This window comes from Hoplias malabaricus, chromosome 2, assembly GCF_029633855.1.
Source record: "Hoplias malabaricus isolate fHopMal1 chromosome 2, fHopMal1.hap1, whole genome shotgun sequence".
Lineage (NCBI taxonomy): Eukaryota > Metazoa > Chordata > Actinopteri > Characiformes > Erythrinidae > Hoplias > Hoplias malabaricus.
This window is the reverse complement of record NC_089801.1, coordinates 14,950,652-14,962,980: the sequence shown is the minus strand read 5'-3', so window position 1 is coordinate 14,962,980 and position 12,329 is coordinate 14,950,652. Positions and strand designations below refer to the sequence as shown.

The 12,329-nt window shown below is 37.9% G+C and overlaps 1 protein-coding gene across 1 annotated transcript; it reads right to left on the bottom strand.

Annotated features, from left to right (window-relative positions):
* Positions 1 to 5,933: 5,933 nt before the first annotated feature.
* Positions 5,934 to 9,410, bottom strand: med28 (mediator complex subunit 28). Its single transcript, XM_066659977.1, has 4 exons — positions 9,151 to 9,410; positions 8,947 to 9,013; positions 8,622 to 8,734; positions 5,934 to 7,903 (listed from the first exon to the last, which is right to left on the bottom strand). Exons 1-4 carry the CDS (start codon positions 9,334 to 9,336, stop codon positions 7,706 to 7,708), a joined length of 564 nt encoding a protein of 187 aa, XP_066516074.1. The 5' UTR covers positions 9,337 to 9,410; the 3' UTR covers positions 5,934 to 7,705.
* Positions 9,411 to 12,329: the final 2,919 nt, after the last annotated feature.

The following is a 12,329-nucleotide window of genomic DNA, read 5'->3' as shown; positions in this document are numbered from 1 at the left end:
TATTTAGAACAAATGCAAAGTACTTTGTTTTTTTTTCTGAATGCAGTAAAAATACCCTGTGTTCTTTTATGTTTTTGTTGAAATCATGCTATTTTTAACCAATTTGTATTAGTTAAGCACTCACATAAAGTAATGTACAACTGACGTATTATGTCTTGCTGGGTTTTATCTCACAAACATTTGGTCAAGGTTTCATAGAGCAAAGTTTTCTTGGGGCAAAGCCCTGGGTCTCTTCGCAGGATAGGCACGCCCCTGTTCAGAGTCACCACCACGCTAGAAATATTCAGATGCATTTTTATGTGTTAATTTACTCTTACATTAGCAGAGAAGGTAAAGCAGAGAAACATAATCACTTGTAATATGTAATGTGTTCATACACAACTCCAAGAGAAAGTGTTTAACGACGGTGTCTGGTTTATAATCTGCTTTTTTTATTAATTAAAGTAACAAGTCACCTATTCTTGTGGCCTTTGTCAGAATAATTTTCGAAGACTGTAGTCCAGAAAAAAAGGGGAACTTGTAACCTACTGCTATGTTTTTTGTAGCAAACATAACAGCATGTTACCCAGTGCTGAACTAATGTGTACAGAGATAAAGGAAGTTGTGCTGACCACAAATTAACACATGATCAGTGTAAGTGCACCCTGGATTTTCCTGTGAGATGAAATAGAATTTTTCAATAATTGGTTCATTTGACCACAATGCGGTAAAACTAAACTAAAAAGGTGGTGTAATTTTGCAGAAATGCATACTGTTAATTGTCGCTGCAGGGAAAATATCCTAAGCCTAATGCTCTATGATCCTGTTTGCACCCAGTATGTACACTTGTGAATTAATTAAATTTTAATTAATTTATTCATTCATTCATTATTTGTAACCGCTTATCCAGTTCAGGGTCACGGTGGGTCTAGAGCCTACCTGGAATCACAGCACTGCTGGAACACTATTGGTGATGGCAAATTGCATGTGAACCAAAACGGACCCACCTCTAAATACTGTCTGGGTGTATACATCTTTTGAACATCATTTGCTTTGACCGATTGAATAAAACTCTCCTGGCGAGCCAGAAGTGCCCAACATCTGCATGCTATTTGGCCAAAAGTGGCCCAAAAAGTGACTCCTGAGGATATGTGGCCTAATCTGGTGTTTATGTAGCCCTTGTGGCAATTTGGAACCGTTCAGAAGTCGTCAGTCTGTATGGAAAGTGGGCCATGACTAGAGCCAGAATAATTTTAGCATCTGGGAAAGTTTGCTACATTACAGTTTCAGCATACCAACAGGAAGGCCAGTACGTCAGATCAGAAGTTTTTGACAGTTCCTCATTTTACATAACAGCCTAAAATATATAATTCAGAATAGTACTGAGACTTTACAGATCAGAGATGACTCAAAGTACCAAGCTGAAGAATGAAGATCTAACTGAGGTGGTGGTGGATATCTATGAAAGTTTAGACAATTTTAAAGGTCAGAACACCAACACAGAGCCAGTGTATAGCAACATAACCTTGCAAGCTGAGCACCCAGGTAATATACTTTTTTTTTCTTGCAATCTTTTATAAATTGCTCATTTATATACACTGCAATAGTAACCTGCTAGTTAACCAATGGGATATACATTCATTTATTTACATAAATTGAAAATACTCGCTTTATATAGTATGACAATTTCATGATTAATGGACCAGTAGAAAGTACAAAAATGCTCTGCTTAAATTATTTCTGCATTCATTTCGTTTAACAAATAAATGGATGAAGACAATGGAGTCAATGTTTATGACAGATGGATAGATAGATACATTGACTGATCGATTGATATAAGGATGATTCCCTAAAGAAAACAATCACATTTTTCTTTTTCCATCATTAGAAAATAGGTTTGGTGATGAAGTCATTTTTAGATATTTCAGAAAAATTCACATTAAATAATTCATATTAAAAAAGTACAATTCTAAGGCTTCTCAGGAGATTTCCACAGTGAGATTGAATGCAACATTAACCAATCACACTGCTCTCTTCTCAAAGCCACCAATACACAGCAGTCTCACACCTTCCCAAATCCTGCACACAGCCCTAAGTGAGCATTTTAATGGTGAGCGTGAGCAAAAGGGGCACAATGTTCAACTGATCAAGGGGTATGGCTTAAATGCCACTTACACTGTATTTAGATAAGTTCTCCTCAATATTACAGTGTTTTAATAGACACTCAGACAGAAATGTTTGAAAGTTGTTAAGATTTTATCATAATCCCTTATTTATAAGTGGATGTGTTTCTGTGGCACATGCCATAAAAGCTCCATCTGCTATTTGAGAAATCTGGAACAAATCAAGTCATTATTAGTACTGATGATTCTATCATTGTTTCCCCTCAGCAATAAGAGCTTCCATATATTTTCCTCTATTTGATCTATTTGAAATAATGCCATTGATTAAATAAATTATTAGAATTTGTTTGAGGTATGTTTCATGAATTGAGAATCTTCAGCTATTAAACATATTTTTGTGTGTGTGTCATATTTGTGATATTTGGCTGTGAAGAAAAACTTTTCTTTCTTCTGTTATAACACAAAATTTATCAACAGAATTTTTTTAAGTACAGAGGGAAGATCCTACAAACAGATTGCAGTGGGTCTGGGTCTGCTGTGTGTTCTCCTGCTGACTGCTGTCATCATTTTAAGTGTGACGTTTCAGAGGAGATGTGAGAATATGGATATAGAGATAACAAAACAAAACATACAATGCTTTTCACACATAGGTGAATAGTTGGCTTTGTACACTGTAATATGCTGGACATTTTTAAAAACTGTACATTCACTGATGCATCTTTTTTTTTTTTTTGATGTTGCCATGTATAAAGCAAGCCAGCTAGGGTGGATCTACAATGCTTCCAGTTTTTATTATGTTTCTGATAAAAAAAATAACTTTTATGAGGCCAGGAATGACTGTAAAGGAAGAGGAGCTGATCTGGTGATCATAAACAGCAAAGACGAACAGGTAATCGGGGGGGGGGGGGTGAAAATTATTTTGTAAACAGCAGAGATGAGTTTCACAAATCTCAGACTCACATTTACTGAATTTACTGACTCACAGCTTCACTCAGGATGCTTTTCATGTTTTTTATTCACTACTAAAAGTAAACGTCCAAGAAAATAGTAAAGAGATTCAAGATTCAAGTGGAACTCAATTTCCAGTGGCTGATTTTATTCCTTATGATTGTAACTCATGTTTAATTTTAAACTCATATACAGCTCATTCAACTCAATTCGCAGTGACTCATGACTTGATTTCCAGTCAGTTGTGACTCAACACATACACAACTCCAAGTGACACAATGGACTCGTGTTTCAATAGCTTGTCACATGCCATTAACCTGTGAATTGACTTGCCAAACAACAAAATTATTTGTGGTCACTTTCTGGCACATAGAATGACTGCACTAGGGCCAACAGGGCCACTTATGTACTAAATTAGAGCCTCAAGTCAGTCATATCTATCACACAAATGTGACATATTTTTTGACATGAGGCTAAATTCATTCATTATCTGTAACCGATTATCCAGCCCATGGTCACAGAGCCTACCTGGAATCATTGGGTGCAAGGTGGGAATACACCCTGGAGGGGGCACCAGTCCTTCACAGGGCAACACAGACACACATTCACTTTTGAGTTGCCAATCCACCTACCAACGTGTGTTTTTGGATTGTGGGAGGAAACCAGAGCACCCAGAGGAAACCCAATCGGACACAGGGAGAACACATCAACTCCTCACAGACAGTCAACCAGAGCAGGAATCGAACCCACAACCTCCAGGCTGCCAGAGCTGTGTGACTATGACACTACCTGCTGTGCCACCGTGCCACCCATGAGGCCAAATGAACATTTTTAATTTTTGGGCCACTGTTGGTTCACATTTAGTATGCCAGTTCCTACACTGGGCCAACAGTACCACATCTTTTCCAGTGGCCCACATCTGCATGCTATCTGGGTTGTGAATATCTTATGAACATTGAAACTTTTCACTAACAGAACAAGGACCTCTGGAGCTACCACACATTAACCTTAGGTCATGAATCAGTTAGCGACAATACTCTGGGTAATATATGACATTCTAAAGGCAGGTGACTGACAGTGGCCCCTAATAAATTAGCTTGGGGATAGTTGGGAAATAGAGACATAGGCAATGTTTGCTCATATAACATTAAATATTTAATATCTCATAGAATGTTAATATTTCAGTCCTCTATTAACCTTCAGTTAAACCTCTGGTGTCTACTGGCATTTTCTTCATTTGTGCATTGTGTCTTAATAACACAAATAATAAAAAAATGGAGTAGAACAATCTGAGCTCTAGGTGGCACTGTGGCACAGCAGGTAGTGTCACTGTCAAACAGTTCCAAGGCCCTCGGGTTGTGGGTTCGAGCCCCGGTCTGGATGTCTGTGAGGAGTTAGGTGTGTTCTCCCCGTGTCCACGTGGGTTTAATCCGGGGGCTCCGGTTTCCACCCATGGTCAAATGTGTATCATGAGTTTATTTTATTGGGCCTGCCAGAGTTTCCTGTAAAGAATGAAACTTGGCTGTGGCAATATCCAGAAAAAATTTATAAAGAAATAAAAACAGCTTTCAGTACTGTGACAATGACCAAAGACTGGGCAGGCCTGGGACTCACAGTGGGAGCAGGTTAATTCGACGTGTGATATTGCCCTTAGGTGTGAGTGTGTAAGTGGACTGGTATGGAATGTAAGAAAAACCAGAAGACGTTTCTTTGGAGATTTTATAATTTGTCAAAACACCAACTGAGAGTATGTTTGTGGAAGAATTATCTTCTAAATTTCCAGTAGTTCCTCAGATTTTGAAGCTGTTCTGGCTGCTCATGGAGTTCCAATACATAATTAATATCCTTTAACCAAGTGTTCCTCTGTCAATCTGTATTCAGTGATGTTTTTATTGAAAATACACCTGTTTTTTAACTCCAACAGAACTTTGTTGACAAGGTGAGAAAAGGTCAAAAAGTTTGGATTGGTGCAACTGATGAAGAATCAGAGGGCATCTGGAAATGGGTGGATGGCTCAGCTCTGACCACACAGTGAGTGATCACTCAACTAAACTCTGGTCATTATGCAGCTATTCATTGTAGTGCTGAGACTGCTATGCCTTTTTTAAGAGGAAAAATGAACAAAACAGTTACATAACTGAATATCTGCCATATTCATTTTATTCATTTACTTATTCACTGCAACAAAGCCAAACTCAAATGAAGTTGATTGCTTCGTTAAAACCCAAAATAATCTGGGTGACAAACGTTGATTCTGATCATGTGTGTGTTTTCAGGTTCTGGTTGAAAGGAGAACCAAATAATTATAATAATGAGGACTGTGCTATAAGTGGCTATGTGTCGATTGATGTACAGAACTGGGCAGATTCTTCCTGTCTGAGAGGCCATGAGCTTTGGATCTGTGAGAAAAATATGTTTTAATCCCCAACAAATTGATTTGTGTTCTTTTAAAACCAATGACAAAAATCACATTTTTATTTTATCAGTACAATTGTATGCAAAAACCAAATGTTAAAGGAACATTAGGTAAGATTTAGTAAGTAAATCTTATGTAATCATATCATTTGAATCCTTGAATTTCCCCTGGGGATCAATAAAGTATCTATCTATCTATCATTTAATTGCTGCTGTCCTAATAAATATCAATACACAAGACTGGTTAATTTTGTAGTAAATAAGAGGGGGAAAAACACCGTAGTGTCATAACTTGTACAGTTAGATACCTTAATTAATGATTTACTTATATGCCTTAAATGACAAATGGTTTTGAACAGTAATAACTTTAGCTGCTCTTCTACTGTAAACATTCCCACTCTGATAAAAATAACCCATACATAAACCCATACCTTTTATCCCATAACAGGACATCTTCCAGACAGAACACAAACTAGAAAATGTGCATTTATTGTAAAAAGTACAAGAAGATTGATAAATACAAAAAATGACACCCCTAGCAACAAGAAGCACCCTGCTTGAACGAACTTTGAACTAAAACTCTCTTTGAAAAGTTCAGCTGATTCAATTCAGTTATGACTGCAAGCTATCAAACAAAAAGGGCTTACATTGACTTAAAGAAATTCTTAACAAATGTGATATTGCTTTGGACGTGTCTGGATGGGGGCAGCCGTGGCCTTGAGGTTACAGAAGCAAGCTTGAGGCTGGAGGATTGCTGGGTCTATTCCCAGGATCAGCAGAAAAAAAAATCATTCTTGGCTAACACGCTCTTGAGCAAGGCACCTAACCCTCAAACTGCTCCCCAGACGTGGAGGTGGTTGGCGCCCACTGCTCTCATTGTGTATGTTCACTGCCCATAGTGTGTCTTAAGAGTTGCTCACTGTTTGTGTTTTTATTTCCATAGATTGTTTAAATACAGAGAGATCATTTCCCTAAAAGATCAGTAAAGGTGATTCTTCTTCTTCCTCCTCATTCTATACAAGCTATTTCTAATGGACAAATTTTCATTTAAAACTGGAAAACTGGGTTATCTTAAGAACATTTCAAAGTTGATAAATGAGAAATTTTCACTACAAATATCCCACAATTTACTAGAAACCATGTAGCACAAGCTCAACTAAGGAAACATATTGCTGCCACACATGATAAAAAAAGATGATAATTATCTCATAATTATCATAAAAACACTGCCTTTTCACTTGTGTATGATTCCATAAGTTGACTGTTCAACGCCAGTGACCCAATGAAACTACGACTCAGTGGCTCTTCATTTGGAACAGTATTGGTATTACTGACAGAATGGAGACAAACACATTTCACTGCATAATATCTCATAAAAATGAGAAACTATCTCATAATGAAATGCTTCTCACATTAACTACATACTGAGGATTTTTTTTTAATCATATATGGCAGAAATACACTTCCATACTCAACTGGGTAGAGGTGGGCGATATTTCCCAAACATTCAATTATCACAATAACACATGGTATATTCCCAGTACATTAAATTGATTTGTTTTTTTAATTTTTTTATTTGCTTTTGTGCCAAATTTCTTCCATTATTTATAGACACCAGTTTCACTCATAGCTACATAGGACTCCCCCAAACACACGCAATGCCACAAACCAGGAAGGATGAAGGCAAGCCTGAGCTTTAACCAAGACACACAAATCCACTAATGCCCCACCACTGGACAGTTCAGTGCACCACACGAGTGTGCCACCTGATAAGATCTGCCAAATATATCAGTATTCCCACCCATAGGGTGAAGCCAATTGTGCTCCCTAGGACTCACGGCCTTGGACAGCTGAGGCATTATTGTGGACTGAACCATTAAGTGCACCCATCTCTGACACAGACTTTCAGTTGTACACAGTTTGTATTATGCCTATTGTAAAAGGCTTCCAATAGAATGTGACGCACTGGACAATAGGAGTTTAAAGTCCCCAGTGCCAAAGCCATGTTTTACGCTAAAGAGGTCTGGAGAGATAAAAGAGCTGGAGTGACTTTTGCGATGCACTACAGCAGGACCCCACTCAAGTTTTGGCCGAAATGCAAGCAAATCTTTGCATTTTAATGTAGCAAAGTAAGACGAATTGAAAGTAAAGCTATGAATTGATAAAAAAACAAAATACTGTGTTGAGGGGGTGTCTCACACTTTTAGTCATAGTGTGTATAATGTCTCATTATCCAGTTTTTAGTTGGGTTTGATTGCAGCGGGTAGATTGGCCGAGGCTTGCTCCAGAAAAGCCAGAGGTCCTTGTGGCATTTCTGTCGGCTTCTTGTGCTGGACATTAATGTCCTCCAGGACCTGCTGCCAGTGATGGATCTTAGCCAGGTGTTTCTGAATCAACATCTCCTTCCTTTGGAGCTCATTCCTCAGTTCTGATATGTCCTAATGGAAGGAGAAACACAGGAAATGTTTGACATCATGCATTTGAAAGACATCAACCTGTCAAATATTTAATTATGACAATGAAAAATACAGCAGAACAGTTAGTACATTTATACTTAAAATATGTGTGTGTTGCAGGCAATACAATCAGGGTGTAAAATTAATCTCACATGAATTATACACCTCATAAATTTCAAAGTACCGCAGGCTGTGATTGGAATATTTTGGTATAATTTAGAAACTTGACAAAGTGACTTTTTAAATAAATGACTCCACATTTGCAAATTTAGGTTGCATTCTGAGAAAAGGAGCGGCTTCTGTTTGATTAACCATGTTTTTCTTTTTTGAGTTTCTTGACCTCTCCATGCCCTTTCAGACCCATAGTGTTGTGAATGTGCTCTCGATGGATAAACAATTGTTACCGATCTTTTAAATAAATAAATAAATAGAGCTTCTTTTTTTTCCTCCCAATCAACTTCATGCACTAGTTGGGAAACATTCATTTTCAGTTGTTGTTGTTTTTTTATGTTTTTGACCATCCCATTATATCCAATATATTCATAAATATTACTTAAAACTGAATGTTGTACTCAATATCCCTTTGCCTGAATATTAATTATATATTTGGTCTCTGAGGCTTGAACAGCCGTGTAGTTCAACCAACCAAAACTGACATTCATTAAAGCATGGACATATATGTAAAAGAACAAAACTTCACCTCTTTCTCCACCTGTTCAGGTTTCTGTACAGACAGCTGTAGTCTCTTCTGAAGGAAGAAGCATTCTGTCTGTCTGGCCACATCCAGAAACTTCTGAATGCACTGGTCAACCCCTATAAGGTCCAATAACACAAAATGTATAATGTAAGTGGTTTCATTTAAAGCATAAAATTGAAATAAAATACTAAAATTAAACAGTATAGCAAGTTGCAAGCTGTTGTATATTTCAGAGTACACCTTCATGAAGTGGTGGAGGCAATATCAGTCTAGGAGCTTTAAACGAGGAATCATTTAATGCTGTGCCTAACCTCTGTACATGTCTTACCGGTCCTAATTTCCTCTTGGTCTGTTCCATTCACATAGTCTTGACTCACGAGAGATGCAAAACATGCCTACACAATAATAATAATAATATTATTGACAATAATAAAGGAATGTACATACATAGGCACTAGCAAAGACGTATTGATATTTCATAGTGATCTTTAAATGATAAATATGATATATTCCGATTAGATGTGCCTCAAACCTCGAAAGAAGCCTCCAAATCATCCACCAGAGAGCCCGCTCCTCCCGCCCCTGCTCCTGCTCCGCCGGCGCTGTTGTTGAGGGCTCTGCCCAGAGACGGAGCCGAGAGTGGAGCCGCGGACCCGGGCACAGGAGCCGACATAGTGGCCTGGGCTCCAGAGAACATCCCGCTTACCGACGACGACATCTTTACCTCTCTTCCCTTGTTTTTGTCCGTCTGCTGTGCGTCAGTGCGAGTTTATGCTTTGCTGCCATCTAGTGAGTGGGAGAAATGTGTCTAGCTGAAATCTCTCTCTCTCTCTCTCTCTCTCTCTCTCTCTCTCTCTCACACACACACACACTCTCTCTCTCTCTCTCTCTCTCTCTCACACTCTCTCTCTCTCTCTCTCTCTCTCTCTCTTTTGTTAGGGATAGAGAAAAGATACAATATATACATAATATACATACATAGTGAATAGGAAAAGAGAGAATTAAACATACAAAATATAACGAACTTTATTTAGTCTTTGTATAGCGAATGAGGATTAATATTCCATGCTGTATTACTCCCCTCTAGTGGTGTGTATAATGAACTACACTTGCGTTTACGTAATTTGACCAGGGGATGGCAGCATTGCAACATGAAAAATCTGCCTTCTTCAAGAAGCCATATACAATTTTTTAATTAATCATATTAAAAATAAATTAAAACTTTAAAAAAGTAAAAATTATTGAAATAATATTCAGTAAGGAAAATCTTATGATAGATTCAATCTGTATTCAAATGATATTACTTTCAAAGTTATTTTAGGTGTGGCATGGCACTGAAGGTGATGTCATTGTCACACAGCTCCAGGGTCCTAGGCTTGTGGGTACCCTGCCTTGGAACACTGTTTGTTCTGATCACCCCTTATCTGTATGGGTTTCCTCTAGGTGCGCCAATGACACTTGGGTACATAGACTGGCTGTGCAAATATTCATAGGTGTGAGGATGTGAATGATTGTGTGAGTGAATGCGTGAGTGTGTGTTGCTCTCTGATGGATTGGCACGCTGTCCAGCGTATGTTACTGCAATGTGCCCACTGATTCCCAGTAGGCTCAAGACTCGCCACAACCCTGAACAGGATGAAACGATTAGTGAAAATTAATGAATTCATATTAGTTTCCCATTAACATTTATGAGATTTAGAGCATAATGGGTTTTTTTCATGCTTTACCAGGTTTTTTTTTACTTTTGGTAGCATCAGTATATTGTATAAACATGTAAAGAAGTTTTTTTTGTATTATTATTGCAGCTTATTTACAGGATGATTTTGATTTCTCCACATAGTAGCTGACCCAGTGAACACAGAACATATGTAATTATTTTCTCAAAAGGATGTGTAGCAGTAAGGGCAACTATAATAAACTCCTGCTCTCTGACATAAATGTCCATGTTTGGAACATTATTTAATAATACACTTACAGTAAAGGTTTATTACTTAACAGATATAATTCAGTACATCTCAATAAATGTAGCCTTAGCAGATCTTGGCTTCATTTACATGTGGGCACACTATAAACCATGCATCAATTAATAATTTAACTCATGGATTGGTACTTTAAAAGCACTCAGGGTCAGTATTAGTGCTCTCAGGCAAATGAGAAGTGACAGTTCACACTTGGTTCAGGAGCAGAGCCAATCCTGAAGTTCACTGACATTTCCAGCCATGGATATTGACCATCAATTGCACATGCTCTCAGTAGAAGTCGGTAATGTCCGTGGCAGGAAATCCATGAACTCATTCTGGGTTCTGGTATGCGTTATAATGGACTTGTTTTCTGATATATCTGATATGTACTCTGTTAACCTGTCCTCAAATCAGAGATGTTAACAAGTAATTTCATACGAGTCTAACTCGACATCAACTGTTTTTATCAGAGAGTTTCAGAGAACTGCATTAAGATGAACATACGTAATACCTCTAATTTCCACACAGCTTCAAATATGAAGTCTTCATTATAAAAAAATAAATAAATCTGAAGGACAGAAGCGATATGTGTAATGTTTAAAGACACAAGGAACCTTCAATAAAGACCAATCACCCAGTCCCCACCAACGAGAAACACTCAATAAAATTTCCACCACCATGCTTCACTAAAAAAAAAGTATCACCTGTGGCTCCCTGTTTATTGTTTTAGGGCATTATTTAGTGTGATACCATTTTTCTCGGCGTGTCCGAATCCTAATGAGAGATTAGGGAGCAATTTAATTCTCTTTTAAATTGTATTTACATAAAGGATTTGAGTCACCATTCACTTCTAGCATTTATTAGCTTGGCTAGCATTGTGGCTACATTTCTTTACAACACTGGGGCATCTTTGATGGGTTAGGAATTTTGTAAATGTAAATTGTCATTTTTGACAAACTGAACAGTGTTTTGGATTAATATATCCATGATGAATTGAGCATGTTGTTGTTGCTAATATTAGGGACTGAGGTGGCATTTCAAGCCAGACATAACGTCTGGGGGAAAGTGCATTGAGAACAGACTCTCTTTTGCAAGCACAATCTGTTGTTGAGCTCAGCCAGGCCTGTTGGTAGACAATCTTTGTTATATACATGGTTATAAATTGCTATACAAATATGGGACTCCTATCAACATTGCAAGACCTCATAGACCACAAACACCATCAAGCCTTCGTCTTTGAGAGACAGGAAGAAAAATCAAGATCAGATCTGAAAGATATCCACAATTCTGTCCGTCCTTCCAGTGTGAGAAGATAATTCATCACCAGTCTGAAAGAATGGGGAGTTAACAAGAAACTGTTACTGAGAAAAGGAAATATACTGAATAATGAACGTGTGAATATACAGGGTGGGCCATTTATATAGATACACCTTAATAAAATGTGACTGGTTGGTGATATTAACTTCCTGTTTGTGGCACGTTAGTATATGGGAGGGGGGAACTTTTTAAGATGGGTGGTGACCATGGAGGCCATTTTGAAGTCGGCCATTTTGGATCCAACTTTTGTCTTTTCAATGGGAAGAGGGTCACGTGACACATCAAACTTATTGGCTTCCAGTATCTGTAGTTTCAGGTGCTGCACATCTTGATGGTATGGTGTAGTATATGGGGTACAAAGAGAGTGGGGCCATTCTTCAGCAATGGAAACCTCAAGGCCACTGGATATGCGAAATTGCTACATGATGATGTG